Genomic DNA, 16,456 nt, shown 5'->3' on the forward strand with positions numbered 1-16,456 from the left:
GCTACATATACACCTACCGCAAGGCTGCTCCCGGGTCCTCTCACACTTCCTAGCCGTCCGTCGCACGCCGTCCAACTACGGGTCTATGGCTGGCCTTCAGGCGTCCGGACTCGCTTCGGGGTCCCCATCCAATTTCTTCAGAGCTAAGTTGGATGACGTTCGGTATCTTGTTACGGTGTTGAAGGCCCTTGCCTATAAAGATGTGGGGAGCCGTCGTTACCAAACTCCTTAGCGGTAACACTGTACTGAATCCAAGTTTCGCTTGCATCAGAAAGCCCAGTGCATCCTGAGCCCCCAAGGCCTCCGCGTTATCACCGAAGACTCCCAAGCGTCTCAGTCAAGAGGATATCTCGAAGCCTCGCATTTTCGGGAATACAATTTCCCAGATTTAGATCGGCCGGGGGACCATGAAAACGATCAAGAAGCAGCAGAAAACTCCGAAGACCAGCCCGGAACAGCGTCGAGTATCACGTTCGGGATTGACATCCAGGCTCTGCTGGATTGCTTGACGATATTTGGTGGGGCGTCGGCGCACCCATCAACTACTGGTGGTGGCGGGCGATATGGCGGAGGTGGTGGAAACGGCGGTGGCGGTGCCGGAGCAACTGGCGGGGATCCATACGACTTCCCTACCCAGGAAACCCGCGCCATCCCCATCGAGACGTCCCGCGTCCCCGTCCGCATCACTCGCCCCCTCACAGGTGGCGTTCTCTCCCTCATGCTCGAAGAACGTGAGGTGGTGACCGTCTGCCAACTGAACACGACTGATCCGGAACCGATCTCCGAACTCCACTCCCGGTTCATCGAAAGCCGCGTCGTTGGCAAAGTGATCATGAAATCCGAATGGTTGCGTGATGCCTTCTCGGAACTCGATGGGACGTCCGATACCTTGACGCTGATCGTCGCCTCTGTTGCGCCGTACTTTAGACTGGCCGCCTCTGGGTTGGCCGGCGACGCGCAGATGGATTACCCCAAGGATACCGATGTGGTGGAATCGTTCAGTTGCCTTGAAAACACCCGGAATAACTATCGATACGCATCGATTGCGCCGTGCCTGAGAGCGTTGGCGTTTTCGACAAAGACGTCGATTAGGGTTAACGAAACGGGCTTTCTGAGTTTGCAGGTATGTCGCGCAGTTTACACATGTTCTTGCGTGCAGTGCGTCTGTAGCTTACCACGCCGTATTATTCCCCCTGCAGTTTATGATACCCCTGAATGAAAAAGACGTTACGTTTGTCGAATACCTCGTCTCGCCGTTGATCCGGAACGACAACGATGATCAAAACAGCAATGACGAAAACGAGAATCAAAACACCGCAGGCTCGTAGGCTTAATCACTTGTGCTCGGAAAACCCTGCCGAGTGGTTGGAGCATTCGGGACGGCCACCCGTCATAGAACCGCTCGCGGGGAGTAATCAATACGCCCATTCACCTCTCGATATCGTGTCGTGATTTTGCCCTAGTGGGTAGGGTAGCTAGAATAGGACAGGAGCACGTCCTGGTCGCCATTGAAGTGGCGTATATTCGCAGTTCCCGAGAGAGATACCCACCTATTATGTAGAGCCCTCCGCAAATACCACCCACCCGCTTTGCGCCATCTAAATGGTGCGATTGAAATTCAATCAAATGACATCTGAACGCATTCTGAGCCAGCGGTGGGGATGAAAGCTCTGGGGATCGTTTCGTCTTTCTCTTTTGTCTCGTAACAACGATCCCCTTCCCAGTTCTTTTTATTTATTCATCTTTCGTCATCCAAGTCGTAACAAATAAGAAAAGCAAAGGCAAAACAAACACTTATAACACAAGGGAGATGGGGAGGTAAAAACACTACACGGATTCGAAGAACCCATAGCTAAGGTAATTGCGAGAGGGGCGAAGTGAGCTAAAGAAGCGTGTGGGCCGAAACCATTACAGGTAGAAGTTGAGTGAATGCAACGTGCGACGAGTGTTGAACGGATGGGGACCTGTACAGGGATATATATGGGAGCGCGGAGCAGAAGATTGGGGCCAAAGCGAAGATGGAACATGTCGGTTTTTTAGTGTTTCTGTCTTGCGCCCCTAGCGGCGTTTCCAAGAGGTGTCCGCGTCGTGGTCTTCCTCCTCCTCTTCGTCTTCCCACTGCGCTGTAGTGGTGGTATTTCCAGGGGCGGTGGTCTCGACAGACGACGGGTCAACTAACGCTGCGGCAGAGCCATTCGACAGTTTGTCGAGAGAAGCGGAGGATTGATCGGAGGGGAGGGTGCCCGTAAACCATGACAGTTCGGCGGTGTCAAAGTCCTCGAGTTTGAGAGGCTCTGACATAGCCTGTGGGAAATGAAAGAAGTGTGAGTCGTAGGAGGTAGATACATGCGTTGAGGTTTTCACACATACCCTCTCCGCATCACGGCGAGAACCGTATTCTACAATCGCACTGCTGTCATCGTCAGTGGACGTCAGATTGTTGATGGAACCAAATTTCTGAGAAGGCAAAGGGTACGTTGTTAGTCAAATTGTTCGCCGGATGTGGTGTTGTCGGACGATTCGCGCAACCGTACCTCAAAGTGGGCCCTCAATGCGAAATGCCCAGACGAGCCTACATTCTTCACCAACAGCTTCTTCGTCCGGTTGTCCAAAGTAAAACGGCCACCACTGCCACGGCCACCGGCCCATGATCCACGGCCGCGGCCAGAGTACGGATGGGAGCTTCCACCGCGGGTGGAGCCAGCCGCCAAAACGGCGTTCGGGTCGATTCCACGGGCGGCAGCCTGAGAAAATATTGGTTGTCAGCAATAAGAATGACGTCCAAACGTTGTGAGGCACGCTTACCTGAGCTTTCAAAGCCTCCAACTGAGCAAGTAACGTCGCGGACTTGCTGGTCTCCTCTGCAGGAACCGCTCCCGGTGCTGGGCTCTGTACCTGGCTTATAGCATCCAGTTCACGGTCCAACCGTTCTCGCTCCTTCTCTTCCATCAACGCGGCCCGTGATGCTGGCTTACTGGCTTGCTGCGTCTGAATGGTTGCAACACGCGTCGAGGCAGAATGCATGACATCCTTCATGGACTTGGAAAGGATTTCGAACTGCGACATCAAGGCCTTCTTCTCCTGCGGCAACAACGTCTTTGATTGCAGCTTCTCCATAATCTTCTTTTGCTCCTCTATTTGCTTCGCGATCAGGTTTTGCTGCATTTCGAGCATTTGTTTCGTCTTTTCCTTCTTCTCCTCGGCGGCTGCGGCGGCTGCGGCGGCCGCTTTTTGAGCTTCCGCCGCTGCGGCTTGAGGATCTATCGTGATGACCGAACGACGTGTGGAGGCGACGGGGGCTGTGGGCAGTGGGGATGTTTCTGCCTTGCCACCCATATTATCCGGGTTCGCAAAGAACACTTTGACAAAGCGGTTGTCAAATATAGGGTCAGGGGACCTGTAAGCAGCTTGTGCTTCGGCTGGAGTCGAGAACTGCAAGACAGCCTTGGACGTGGGAACGTGTAGTTTGATGTTCGTGATGGTTCCAAACTTCTTGAAGAATTCGCTGATCTTGTCGATGGTGAGATGTTCTGCGGGTACGTTCTGCACTACCAAGGTGTCGTTGGAGGCGCGACCTTTCGGGTTGCCGCCAAATGTCCTCTGGCCCATGTTCCCTTGCTGGTGGTGACCTCCAAACCCCGAATTGAAATTGGCACCACCGCGACCGCCTCTCCGTGCGAATCCACCGCGCAAACCACTCTGGAAGTTCTCCGGACCGCCAGGCCCGCCAGCTTGGAATGGTGCACCGCCGCCAAGTTGTCCGTTCCCCGCCCCCTCGGCGGCTCCTACGCCATTTTCACTCCCTGGGCGCCTCCCAGCTGCTGCAAATGATGCTCGCTCTGGGTCATATGCTTCCGATGGACCGATCGGCATGGACATTCCGGGCTCTACAGGTGTGCCCTCCGTTAGCATTTGTGTATCGCAATAGGGCTTGCTGGAGAACATGACATTACCATAAGGTTCTGCATCGAATTGTGGCCGCATGTTCGGAACACCAGGGCGGCCTCCATAGGGGTGGAATGGTCCTCCCATTCCTGGGATGGGCATCATAGGGTTCGGGCCCATCATCTCAAATGGCGGCCTGCCTCCCACCATGGGAAGATCGTCAACGACGATACGATCAACGCCGTGATCATATGGGCATGCATCCCCACGTAGACAATACCCCTTTTCTGTAACAGAAGAACAGTTAGCCAGGCGGCGATTAACATGCTGCAATGGCTTTGGAGCTTGTGCCAACCTTCATAATCGTGACATGGCCGGCGACCGCGGCCATTCATGAAACCACCCCGACCAGGACCCATGTTTCTCCCTCCAGGTCGGTCACCCAGGCGGCCTCGTAACCTGCCGTTCCCACGATCACCGAATCGACCGTCATGCACCGGCACTCCCATCCCGGGATGAGGAACACCCATCCATTCCGGAGGCCCGCCTTCCCATCTACCGGGTATCAAGGGTAGCCCTTGTGGCGGTGGAATCATCTGTGGTGGGAAACGCTGTGGTCCCATATGTCTCCCATCGCGATCGAAGTCGCGTCTGCCAGGGCCGGCCTGGAATGCGGCATTTGGCCCGTTGAACCCTCGGTTTCCTTTGTTGCGGTCGTCAGGATTCGCTTCGCCAGATTTTAGCCTCTTGTGGCTCGCCGTCAGGTCTTCATTCTGAGGTCCATCCTGCCGTGGGTAAGCGGAGTTGCCTGAGTCTTGCCCTTGCACCGGATCATCCGATCTTACTCGTTTCCTGCTCGCAGCATCGTCTCGTGACGTCCGGCCGTCCGCAACACCCAGATCCTGCGTGTCTCCACCTCGACGAGTGTGTTTGAAGTTTCGGTCGCCGTCTTCATCATCAGATACTTCCTCCTCATGAAACTTCTGAGAGGTTGCTGGTGCTTCTGCCTGCTCAACGGCGGGATCTTCATTGAGCCCACTGACACTGCTTTCCGCCAATGTCCCATCTTCTCTCGCGTAGCCTTCCGAGAGAACGGTATCAAATAAAGAGTTCACGAACGGCCCAGTTGCTGGATACGATATGCAGATTATGGGAGCTGTTAGCTTCAAGATCATATGTCCTCGGTGGATGGAAGCTCAAACGCACATTCTTTCAGAAAGTCCTCTAGCTGACTTATACAGAGCGTTTTCAGTCCGTCTATCGGCTGGTCGTGCCTCAACAGTGCCATAACATAGTCGGCAAGAACACTAGGGTCCGCATCGCATCTACAGGACGGTGGAGGTAGAGCGTGAGTAATGTCAGTCCCCATAGTTGGGGGATCGTTGTGACTTACATTGGAGCTAACTGCGCTACCAAGTAGTCGTTCAGCTGCGTGATAGTAGCCTCCTCAATATGCATAGTGAGATGTTCTGCGGAGTCCCGTTTCCGTTGCGTTCTCCACCGTGGTCGTTGCGACGTTCTCGCTCCTCCGTGGGGTCAGGGTCCACAAGCCAATGTCACACCGCAGCGAAATCGTCTGAAGTCGCCAGAGAGGTTCGTGGCGAACTGAGCGATGTGCGTCAGAAACGTGGTGCCCAGTAGCTGGCTGCTTGGTGAGATACTGGTGATCTGCAGTTTCGAAATCGAACAGGATCTTTCGGCACAGTCGATGTACAGAAACCAGCTTCTTTCTCCAGTTACGAACTGATGCATCTGTGCTTTCAAGCGTCCGACTGATTCAACTGTCACTGGGCAAGTCACGTGAGCAGATAAAATGCGAGGTTCTGCCCACTATGACACGCCAACACGGCCAACAACGAACAACACTGACGTTCCGCTTTCTTACTTTTTGCCACCTTCATTCATTCACAAATGCCAGTTTGTCAATATCACTTGCGTGGGACTTGCAGGTTTGGCAACGCTTGCCGCAATGAACACACAGGTATGTACTTATTTGGATTCGCGGCACCGCAAGCCTTTCGCTTTAGCTGCCATGTTTGACGTCTTGTGCTCGCCAAAGCTCAGATCGAACTGTGTAGCTGACGGAATTCTGTAGGGGCTGCAGGGGCTGGCGGCGGCGGGGCTGGTGGTGGAGGCTTTGGAGGTGGTTTTAGAAGTGGGGGCGGAGGAGGCTTTGGAGGGGCAGCCAATAACTCCAACGCGTCAGGGAGTCCATTCGGTGGTCGGAACACCCAACAACAGCAGCAACCACAACAGGCGGCCGTGGACACCGTAGCCACTTTGATCAATGACCTGACAGGACCGGATGCAAAATCGAGGTGGCCCTTGTCTTCGTATGGAAGCGACGGCATTTCGCTTCTGAAGGGCTTGGACCTTTCGTTCGAGGAGTATAGATGGGAAGTTTACAGTGATCTTCGACAAACCGGAACGATGAACAATGCGGTAGGTTTCATGGCGTTCACATACTCGCAGGTGGGAACGTTGGTCGTAATCGCAAATTTACCCTCAGCTTGCCAAAATCGGATCGTTATATTCGAGCGTACAGCAATCAACGAACGCAATAGTAGCAAACCCGAGTGCCGCTTTAGCAAACGCTCAGCAAGAGTCAGGAGCAGCCGGTCTTGCATCGGCGTTGAGCAACCCCACCGCGCTTGGATCGGCGACATCCAGTGCGTTCGGCTCGGCAACACCATCGCGGTTCGGTTCCGCACCACCGTCGGCATTCGGTCCAACACAATCGGCATTTGGATCGACACCATCGGCGTTCGGGTCAACGCCATCATCAGCATTCGGTGCCGGTGCAAAAACGTCGGCGTTTGGCAGCGTTGGAGGCGCATCAAGCGCGATTGGCAACACTGCCCCGACTTTTGGTAGTCTTGGGTTCGGAAGCGTCGGCGCTGGGTCCAGCGCCTTCCAGTTAGCAAACAGTGCCTTCGGGGCACCCGCCGCATCAGCTTTCGGGAATTCTGCGGCATCTGCTTTCGGGGCACCTGCAGCGACAGCTTTCGGAGCAAAACCTGCGGCCGGAACCCCCGCGCAATCAGCATTTGGCGCCCCATCGCCGGCGTCCGTTTTTGGTTCGTCTGGCAGTGCTTTCGGTCAAAGTGGGTTTGGCAAGAGTCCATCTGCGTTTGGACAAACAGGATTTGGTACTCCTGCGGCGGCAGCTTTTGGAAGTGGTGGCGGCTCGTCTTTCGGCGCTGCCACACCTGCAACTACAGCTGCACCGAGCGCATTCTCTGCCTTTGGACAGCCACAGCCGAGCACGGATATCCCCACAGCGCCACCATCACAATCAGCAACCGCCTTCCCATCATCAACACAAGCACCGGGCGCGTCAACAACGCAGGCTGCGGGCGGTTTCGGACCACCACCAGCGCAACAAGTGACTGGGACGGATGTAGCAGGAGCTGCTGCAGGCACCTTGGACCCAGACCTGCAAGCTGCATTCATGAGCCCTGCATTCGAATTCGGCAAGATACCCGGCATTGTACCTCCACCACAGTTTCGCTGACCTCTTCGGCCACTCACCGTCCCGCAATTCTGTCCGGGAGTAACCAGTGCCCAAAGCAAGAGCTTGTGAGATTTGGTGCACCAGTCATGTCAATTAGCGCATATGATGCTCACTTCTTGAAGAACACCAAGGTAGACATCACCTCACATATACCCGAACCTCGTAGGGCCATCAGCATCTGCATGTCTTGAGCAAGAATCTATTTGTACCATATTTACAAGAATTTACAGTATTCGACAGTGGTCTCGATGTCGGGGTTTGCTCGGCAGCAATGACTGGTGCATTTGTTTTCTTGCGTGTCTCGCATCCGGCCAACCAATGACCAGAATTATACGCCTTGCAGTCTACCAGAATGCACACCATCCGATGTAACACTAAATTTGAATGAAAAGCATGAATGGCAATGGAGTGATACACGACAATCTCGAATATTGAAACGTACTTGACATAGGTTCTCCAAAGACGTAGCCTGCAGAATCAACCTCTGCACTTGATTCCGTACGTCCAGAGTTTGGTTCGGTCGGAAATCTCGTCCAGTCAGCTTGTTTGACACACGGTTGATGACGGTCAATGCCCGAGTGTTCAGTGCTTCTGGCTTTCCGACTTGATCGTCCTCTACGAAAGCCATCAGTAAAGGTATTGCAACATTCTTCATCAGGAAAGATTGAAGACGCGCACCACTAGAAATCAGGTCGTTTTCATTCTTCTGCAGCTTTCGGCTTGCCGGGAAGTTCCTTGTTTGCGCCGCCTCATCAAGCAGGTCTGAAAGCAAAGGCAATCAGCAAACATTTTATGGCATCTGAAAGGAAACACGGGTGCATACCTGTGCCCCTCTCAGTCTGTCGCATTGGTTTCGCATCTACAAAGTGAGTTTTAGTGTGGTTAGCGATGATACGCTCCTCCTGTTGAAAAGGTTGAGCAATACCTTGTTTGGGACTCGCCGTCGACAGCAGCCTCCAGTTGATGAGAGGATCGTACACAAAGGCTTCAAGGACAGCCATCAGACTGTCTTTGTTATCTCGCAAAACAGTCATGACATTTTCACACGTTATCCGGAAGTTCCCTTCAATTCCGGATACCTATCCACGGGCAACATGTACGTTCCTCAGCCATTGCAGGTTACGGCCAAGCCAGGAAGTTTGTAGCATACCTCCATAGCGTTGATCAGCATTCGCGTTAGCCGGAATGGAATCATTTCTGGGAACTTTTCGCGATGCATTGCAACCTTACGACCCCAGATCCAGTAAGTGCACGGATTTTCATCAAGATTCAATCAAGCATGAGGAACATACCTCGAAACAATCTCCGAAATCGATATGCACCACTTTGCCAGTAAATCTGTCCAGCATGAGATTGGACGGGTGACGATCTCCCAATCCCAGTATATAGCCAACCATAGACATTGTCGCCAGTGACCTCGTGTAGTTTGTGCGGCGGTCGAGCCAAACCTCGGAATTCTTGCTCTTGAGCCACAAGACTTTATACAGATCTTGCCCGGTCGTGTTTTCCAGCGCATACTCGAAGACTTCCACCTTCTGCAGCAATGTCAGATTGTCGTAGTCGGGAGCCATCTGAAGCATTAATCTATGTTCGATATTGAGCAGAATCTTGCGAGACTCTCTGTAATCACGAATGAGGGTGTGTAGAGTGTCACAGTGCGGTACCCAGCCGATCAGACCCGAGTTTGGCGACAAAGGAATGACAGGGAATCGCTGAATGTTGAGATGCCTTTTGAACGTCTCTGCGTCTGTCGAAAGTAAGGTGTTAACAAGCCCGAACAGCTGCATGACACGTTCGTCCTGTCGCAGGTCTTCGTGTCCTTTCAGAAGGTAGGCATAATCCCGGCCATCGCTCCCCTTGATCGTCAGTCGGCGAGGTCGCTGTTTCGAGGTGATCACCGTGAGAGTTGGCACGAACGACGAAATCTTGACAACGGGCTCGGAGCTTCGGTAGTATCCGGGAACGGAGAGTTCCAAGTCGCGGGCGGCTAAAAGCTTCGGTGACACGTATTGCAATTCGAGCGTTGTCAACTGCGGTAGCTGCTTCCTGATTCTCTGGAAAACCAGGTAGTACAGATCCCAGGCTTGGTTCAGGTCGTTCACGCTCTGCGTTCGCCGGAACCTCCTGCACCAATCCAGGGCTTCTTGAAGATCCCGTCCAAACGTTTGATTGAAAGAGATCTCCCTTAAGGTCTCTGGCCCTCTTTCGAGCATGTGATGCAGCGGTTCCAACGTGGCAAACATCCCTTCGACGTTATGATCACCGAAATAGAGCCTCGAGGCCTCCTCCAATCCTTCGTACCACATCTCATGCCATAAGATAGCGACGCGGATGAGTTCCTGACTGACTAGCAACGCCTGTTCGACCAGAGTGGCACTGTGCATGCGCATCTTGTCGATAATAGCCAGGGCGGCTTTCTTACGGGACGTGCTTTGCGATTTCGAAGCCACCGTAAGCGAGTACACAAGGGCCTGAGGATGCTCCTTCCCAACGTCCGCAAGCAAGTGATGAATCAGGCGACGCACATGGGGACTTGGCGTGTGAATACGAGCAATGAGTTGTGGAATGACCTGCAACCACGTGTCGATGCTGACGCTATTGAACCCTTCACCGATCGCAATGTTGACGTCCTGCTGGAAACCGTATTTGAACCATAAGGTGAGCAACCTGAGCGTATCTTGCAAAGAGTTTTCCTTTGACAGAGCGATTGACCGAAAGAATCCTTGCACGGAAGGTACAACGTGCGAGACCAGGATTTGCGATGGAATGGTCTCGTGAACTTTCTCGTAGTGAGAGATAACCTCGAAGTTGGCAAGCGCCCACGCGTGCCACGCTTTGTACCAGTCCTTGTCACAATGGGTGGCCGCCAGGTAGGACCTCAGAATCTCCGGGATGACGTTATCGTTGAGCTCCTCCTGAAGGGCGATCTGCCATTCGCCCAACTTCAGATAACAGCGAGCCAGCAGCTTCACGAGCTCGCCTTTCCCAGAGTCACTATTCTGCGTCTCGATCTGGGCATTGATGTCGTTCAGACTAGTGATGCCAAGTCTGTCCACGATACTCCTCGTGAAATCCTTCATTTGGCCGAAAGAATGTTCTCTGGAGCCGGATGCCCACAAATGTTTCAAACATGCGTATACCACTGGTGGGGCATCATCTCTGATAGCGAGGGTACTGAAGTCCTTCGTGTCAGGGTGAATCAGTCCAGCTAGTGTCTTGTGAGAAAGGCCCAGCCTTCCACTCTTCCGACACAAGTTCGCGAACTTGATCCACATCTCCATATCGTCCCTGGGTTGTATGACCAAAGCGCGGACCTTCAACACTCTCTGCCACACTTCCACGTTTCGTTGACAGCCCCTTAGCCGAGAGAGCCATGTTTTCCGAATAGCAATCTGACGCTCCGGCTGGTCGTACAATTGCTTGTACGTGATAATCTCCTCTAGCTCCGCAAGCATCTGAATACGTACGACGACGTCGTACGCTCGGCTGTAACTCTCGCCGACAAGGGCCATCAGCTCGGTGTCCAGTAGGTCCCGCGTGCGGTCGATATACTGAGCGGCTTGGGGATAAAGATTCTTGTGCAGTGCGAAAATCGCACGGAAGAACGCACTGTCGGGGCTTTCCTGCTTCATGACCGCAATGTATTCGTCCATAAGATCCCACTGCCGAAGACCCCACGCAGCAGCTGCCGCCAACGGTGCGATGGCCTTCTTGACGTCGTTCGGCGCATTTCCCCACCGGCTGTGCGCGACCTGGGACAAAGCTTCCCAATCGCCAAGGTTATGCAAACAACGCATTCGACCGAGCATGGCTTCCACAGATCCCGGGTCTTCAGCCTGCTTCTTCTCGTATGCGGCCAACCCATCGTCCCAGCGATGCAGCTTTTCATACCAGGATTCCATAAGCTCCACATCGTGGTTCTGCTGAGCGTAGGTCAAGATTCCGACGGCAGAGTCAGGCTGCTGTAGCTTGTTGTTGATATGGATCAATGCTTCTATCGTGTTTGTCAAGGGTTCGGAAATGAACTCCAACTCCTTGTAGTGCAGCGCCTTGGCATAAGCGTGACATTTGGCGGCATACAGCCCAAGAGTCCTGATGTCGATAGGGAGAGCTTTGTCGTCATGCTCCATGAACTCCGCCAAGTTCAGTAAGGTCTGCAGGATCTCGGGCGGGATGTTGGGCGACGTCAACGCGGTTTCTAGACATCGGACAAGCTCGTCCTGGTACTGGTCGAAGAGCTCGCTCCAACAAGAAACGAACCCAGCGTTGAATAGCTCACGAGCTAGCGGGTAGTATACACCAGCCAAACTGGCGCACGCACGAAGTGCATGGGAGGGTGACTCTTTCAATAGTTCCACACTGAACCGACGGATCCACTCTGCCCAGTCATCCTTTGTAGACCGTTGCGACGTCTCCCACGCTTTCTTCAGTTGCTGTTGGTTCACTGGAAGCTTCTTTGTAGACGCTTCTGCAGGTGACTCTTCAGCCATTGCGACATCCAGCCGTTGGTCTCCATCTGTGGCAATCTCCTGAGGCAACGGCTCATTTTTCAAGAGCTTTGAGACGAGGAGATCGTATTTGGCGTGCTGAATGTGGTGTTTCACGAGCGTCTAAGAGAGACAGTCAATACTTGCGGTATATCGCGATTTCCAAAGGACATCCCTACCTTGTTGATCATCGGAACGAAAATGGCAAAATCAGATCCTAGCTGATATATCAACGCACAAAGTGTATCCATGGCAACAGGGCGCATATCCTGTTGCGGCGAAGCGAGCACTCGAACAAGGGGATGAATGATCCTCGAGGCTTGATCCGAGAAGCTAATCTTTTTGCAAAGATGTCCGAATGTTTGAATGGCGTGTTTGCGAAGATGTGGAGGCACATCGGGGCGCTCGAAAAGCTTGACGATCACCGGAACAACCAAATGGAGGTATTCCTCCAGATTGGCGCCAAACGTAATCATGGCATGCAAGACCTTCTGAGTCGGCAGCCGTCGTTCGCTCGTGTCGGCATCAAATATTTGCAGCATCTGCGGAAGGAGCGTCGGGAGGTACACCTTGAACTCCCCATCCAAAGCGACAGCGATCGCTTCGACCAAAGAGAGAATGGTGATCTGGATGTTGGAGGTTGGACTCCAGTACTCTTGGATCAAACCGAGGAGGTCTGTCAGGTAGCCTCGTATATGCTGCTTGACGATTGTGACCAGCAATCCGAGCTGCTGGAAATGGAACTCGAGCATTCCAATGGGACAACTCCTCATCATGCTCAGGAACGGTGGCATGATCTGATCGCGTAGGGTTAGCACCGACGATCTGCTAGGTGAAAACTAGGGGCGCTCAGACCAAGTTACATACCTGCGGCAAGAACGGTACACACTTCAACCCCAGCGTTTTGAAGATGTACATCACCGCCTGAATCACCGCCGTGTGATGAATGCTGAGTGAAGGATCTTTGAGGATCTTCATGAGAGCATTGATGGCCACGGTCGGGTAGTATTCGTCGCTGGATGGACTCATTGACAGCGGCAAAGTCGTTTCGACATTGGGGCCATTCAGCACCGTCTCCTGATCCCCAGACGTGATCTGCCACGTAATGGGACGAATCTCCGTTAGCGGCTTCGTTCCCTGTCGCGCATAACAGGCATTTTCATACCTTGTGCTTGTAGGGATCAAGCGCACCCAGAATACCCATGACCTTCACAGTTTCCCTTCGGATTCCCGGAGATTGCTCGGTCTTCAGAATATCAATCAAGATATCCAAGAGTATCGGGTACTTCAGGTACGGTTCGATAACCCATCCCGTGTTGCTCGACAGCTGACCCAATGTGTGCAAAGCCGCCTCTCGTTTCGTGGAGCTGCTTTGATCTTGCAGGGTTTCCATGATGATTGGCATCAAGTCGTCGAGAAAGGGTAAGAGAACTTCGCCGCCGACCTGGGCAAGCTCACCGATAGCGGCGAGAACTTTGGACGCGACCCCTGAACTTGGGTCTTTCACTTTGGGAAGGAGAACCTTCATGATGGGCTCCACGTAGGGTTTGATGAGCCGTTGTGCGGCTGATACGAGGTGCGTTAATAGCCGGGCACTTTCTTCTCGTTGACGACTAAAGAACAGACTCAAAGTCAGAAAGGCGGTCGAGAATTTTCGCGTCCTTCATCAGTACAACCTCACGCCAGAGTATTCTAGCTCCGTCAACAACTGAATGAGCGTTTTACGGAGTGACGGAAGAACATAAGCCGGGTTATGCACCGTCAGACGACCGATAATGGCGATCGCAAGCTCTCGGATGGCAAACACTTCATCGTTCAGCGCGACGAACAGTGTGCGGATATGCTCCGCTTGCGCGAGATGGAAATCGAACCGCTCATCCAGGGACGATAGAACCGTTTGCCGAATTATCGGGTCTGGATCAGTGATTCCAACAGTCAACAGCTTCTCCAAGATATCGCCGACCACCTGGATAGCGTGATTGCTGGTCTGATAGCAAATAGGATCGCGCCCAAGCAGCTGACAGCAAGTCAATGCCGCCGCCTTCCTCACTTCCGGATTATCATCTTCCAGGTATGACACCGCACATTCGCGGATAAGCTCGTGCAGCATGTACCCTGCGAAATCGAAACCTCCTAGGGTTGTCAGAGCAAGGATTGTTGTTTCGACGTCGCGAGGTTCGCTGTTGATCTGCAGATAGCGAAATTGAGTGTACGCATCTCATTAACAGGAGTTCTCAACGCTCAAATACGAACCTGGAAATCACGCATGCTCTGAGTCAACGCCGCTTGTGCTGTCCGCGATGGCGCGCCAGGATGACGATATGGCTGTCCAGATAGGATCATGGACAGCAGATTCAGGAGTTTCTCTGGCCGCCGTGAAATGGCGTTAGCCAAGTGGGACGTAACTTTTTCATAGGCGGCCTCGTCGTCCTACCTTGGATGGTGGACAGCAGTGGCGGGATGTAGATGGACAAATCTACCAGAGCCTGTCGCAAAGGCTCCGAAAGTCCTCCAGCAAACATTTGCTCTAACAGCTCATGCATGTACTTCGTCAACGCGGGACCAACAGCCTGAGCCAACATGCTGATGCACTGATAAATCGGCGCTTCGGTGACGAGACGGCCTTTCCTATTGGTGGATATGAAGTGGTATATGAATGGGGACCCTGAAATATCGCCGACCGATTTCCTTACCCTTTGACGCTGAGGCCCTCCTTGATATTCTGCAGTGTGCTGTCCAAGTATGGACTAATGCTGCTGCCCACCGCTATCGCCACTTTTCCAATTGCGACGAAGCCTATCATCCCAGAGAAGCAATCAGTACTTCTTCGACCATGCGCGACAGCCATGAATGACGGAAAACGGACCAGCTGATCGGTCTCGGTCCTTCTTTAGTTGCGCCAAGAGATATGCCATGCACCCATTCATGTACGCGGCCACAAAGTCCGTCGGATCGAATTGGGCCAGAGCGGGAATCATCAGGATCACCGTTCGCCTGACAAGGCCATCCCGATGGTCCTTGTACTTCAGGACGGATTCGCACAGCCCTTTGTACTTCTCTTGCGGGTACTTTTCAAGAAGTAAGAGTGTTGGTGCCCCACATACTCCGCAAGAGCACTTGAAAAAGGCCTCTCACCATTCCCTTCTGGCTGATGAGTTCTCGTAGGGTCAATAGCGATCCATGAATCGCGTCCGCGCTGCCTATCTTGAACCCTTTCTGCGTTTCTTCCAAGATCTTCTGATACCAAGATTTCCTTTGTCGGTTCTCACGGACATGAACCAGAGCCAGTGTAGCGTTCAAAGCTTCAGCGGCCCCTTCCCGGATAACCACCTGCCGAACAATTATGAATCCCGTTCCCTCGTAGGTGGTTAGCGGCCAAGAAAGCTTACCCGAGGATCCCTCAAGGCGACCCAAATCAGGTCTAGAATCTGTCCCACAAATGCATATACCAATGTCGGTGCACTGACAGCGAGCTCACGCAGCACGAGAACCGCCGCGTAGCGACGTGCCTCATGTCGATCGCCTAGATGGAAGCAGTGAGCTTCCCCGTCTCCTCCGATCGTATCGGTTGCCCATCTTACGTGCCTTGCAGCCATTCCAAAGCTCGCTTTACTTCAAATTCCACAAATTCAGCGGTCAGAGTTCCACCCGATAAGGCCAGTTTCCCTAAAAGACGCGTGAGGTTCAGCTGCCGCCCCTCGCCACGAAGCTTGCATGATCCGAAGATGGGCTGTCCGCTGCCATACCGAGGGCCTTTGCCGCGAACACAGCGATTTGCGGATCACTTCCAGGAAGTACTATCCGCAGGTAGTTAGCGAAACGAGTTGTTTTCGTCGTGTTTTCCTCTCCATCAAAGTCGATCAATTTGTCTACGGTAAGCGACCGGTGAGTACATCCAGACCTCCGAGCCTTCTGGCGCTTTCCGGCTCGCCCATACCAATGGCAAGGATCCCTCCTATCTTGTCGTTATTGTCATTGCTGTGAATGAGTTCAAAGATGCGTCGGTTTACGTCGTTGACGAACTTTGTGAATGCCTCGCCCGACACTTCGCGAGAAATGGCAGTGAACTTTGGCAAGTGAAGAATCAGTTTATGGCAGACCTAGATGCCCTGATACTCCAAGACTATGACATACGTGAGCTCGAAGGTCATTTGCGGCTTTGGTTCGCACTTCATCGTTGCTGAAATGTGCGAGTTGAGTGACAAGCAAGTCGAGACCACGATGTGGAGCTGGCACTTCAAATAACCTACCGAGATCGCAAGTCCGAGAGTATCCTGACTAGAGGCTCTGAGGCCGCGGCTGTTGAAGCCATTCCTGCCTGGACTGTTGAGAGGACTTACACACTGCGCAGCGATTACTGATCTTGCATGCCAGTGCTTTTGTCGGCTTCCCGATTTCCATAAATTCCCAGCTAGTCGCAAATTCACTGTGGCCAAGCCCTCACAAATTCGTGATGACCGCACGCGACGAAAGCGACAAACTGACCCCACTTGACCGTTAAGCGTGGCCCACTCATATTGACTTTCGACTTTTTGAGTCGTGGCTTTCGCTCGCCCCCACCAACCTCAAG

The 16,456-nt window shown here is 53.1% G+C and overlaps 4 protein-coding genes across 4 annotated transcripts; 2 read left to right on the forward strand and 2 right to left on the reverse strand.

Annotated features, from left to right (window-relative positions):
• Nucleotides 1-85: 85 nt before the first annotated feature.
• On the forward strand, nucleotides 86-1,328 carry EV422DRAFT_497459 (Rad1/Rec1/Rad17; the record flags this gene model as incomplete). Its single annotated transcript, XM_053067947.1, has 4 exons — nucleotides 86-202; nucleotides 272-548; nucleotides 603-1,123; nucleotides 1,200-1,328. 4 exons carry the CDS (start codon nucleotides 86-88, stop codon nucleotides 1,326-1,328), a joined length of 1,044 nt encoding a protein of 347 aa, XP_052924705.1.
• A 730-nt stretch (nucleotides 1,329-2,058) lies between these two features.
• On the reverse strand, nucleotides 2,059-5,343 carry EV422DRAFT_568343 (uncharacterized protein; the record flags this gene model as incomplete). The annotated part of the gene is made up of 8 exons (XM_053072637.1): nucleotides 2,059-2,304; nucleotides 2,371-2,457; nucleotides 2,535-2,744; nucleotides 2,806-3,887; nucleotides 3,954-4,172; nucleotides 4,445-5,014; nucleotides 5,092-5,210; nucleotides 5,279-5,343. 8 exons carry the CDS (start codon nucleotides 5,341-5,343, stop codon nucleotides 2,059-2,061), a joined length of 2,598 nt encoding a protein of 865 aa, XP_052924706.1.
• Nucleotides 5,344-5,760: 417 nt separating this feature from the next.
• On the forward strand, nucleotides 5,761-7,563 carry EV422DRAFT_90367 (uncharacterized protein). Its single transcript, XM_053074492.1, has 3 exons — nucleotides 5,761-5,866; nucleotides 5,981-6,327; nucleotides 6,395-7,563. Exons 1-3 carry the CDS (start codon nucleotides 5,797-5,799, stop codon nucleotides 7,397-7,399), a joined length of 1,422 nt encoding a protein of 473 aa, XP_052924707.1. The 5' UTR covers nucleotides 5,761-5,796; the 3' UTR covers nucleotides 7,400-7,563.
• EV422DRAFT_90143 (armadillo-type protein) lies at nucleotides 7,377-16,339 on the reverse strand. Its single transcript, XM_053074491.1, has 21 exons — nucleotides 16,137-16,339; nucleotides 16,021-16,066; nucleotides 15,824-15,953; nucleotides 15,633-15,755; nucleotides 15,472-15,552; nucleotides 15,276-15,409; nucleotides 15,022-15,216; nucleotides 14,753-14,954; nucleotides 14,580-14,682; nucleotides 14,321-14,514; nucleotides 14,140-14,252; nucleotides 13,563-14,074; nucleotides 13,052-13,499; nucleotides 12,754-12,981; nucleotides 12,066-12,683; nucleotides 8,692-12,009; nucleotides 8,550-8,624; nucleotides 8,325-8,478; nucleotides 8,223-8,258; nucleotides 7,842-8,161; nucleotides 7,377-7,773 (listed from the first exon to the last, which is right to left on the reverse strand). Exons 1-21 carry the CDS (start codon nucleotides 16,196-16,198, stop codon nucleotides 7,744-7,746), a joined length of 7,122 nt encoding a protein of 2,373 aa, XP_052924708.1. The 5' UTR covers nucleotides 16,199-16,339; the 3' UTR covers nucleotides 7,377-7,743.
• Between the last annotated feature and the right edge of the window lie 117 nt (nucleotides 16,340-16,456).

This window comes from Fimicolochytrium jonesii (assembly GCF_025526975.1).
Source record: "Fimicolochytrium jonesii strain JEL569 chromosome Unknown EV422scaffold_15, whole genome shotgun sequence".
Classification (NCBI taxonomy): Eukaryota; Fungi; Chytridiomycota; class Chytridiomycetes; order Spizellomycetales; family Powellomycetaceae; genus Fimicolochytrium; species Fimicolochytrium jonesii.

Excerpts from the sequence above, each read along its gene's own strand:
- EV422DRAFT_90367 (XM_053074492.1), top strand. The coding sequence starts at position 5,797 with ATGCCAGTTTGTCAATATCACTTGCGTGGGACTTGCAGGTTTGGCAAC. Across the intron at positions 5,867-5,980 it reads TTGCCGCAATGAACACACAG|GGGCTGCAGGGGCTGGCGGC; the intron begins GTATGTACTTAT and ends GGAATTCTGTAG. Across the intron at positions 6,328-6,394 it reads CCGGAACGATGAACAATGCG|CTTGCCAAAATCGGATCGTT; the intron begins GTAGGTTTCATG and ends ATTTACCCTCAG.
- EV422DRAFT_90143 (XM_053074491.1), bottom strand. The coding sequence starts at position 16,198 with ATGGCTTCAACAGCCGCGGCCTCAGAGCCTCTAGTCAGGATACTCTCG. Across the intron at positions 15,756-15,823 it reads AGGAGGGATCCTTGCCATTG|ACAAATTGATCGACTTTGAT; the intron begins GTATGGGCGAGC and ends CGCTTACCGTAG. Across the intron at positions 14,075-14,139 it reads AGAGCATGCGTGATTTCCAG|ATCAACAGCGAACCTCGCGA; the intron begins GTTCGTATTTGA and ends CGCTATCTGCAG.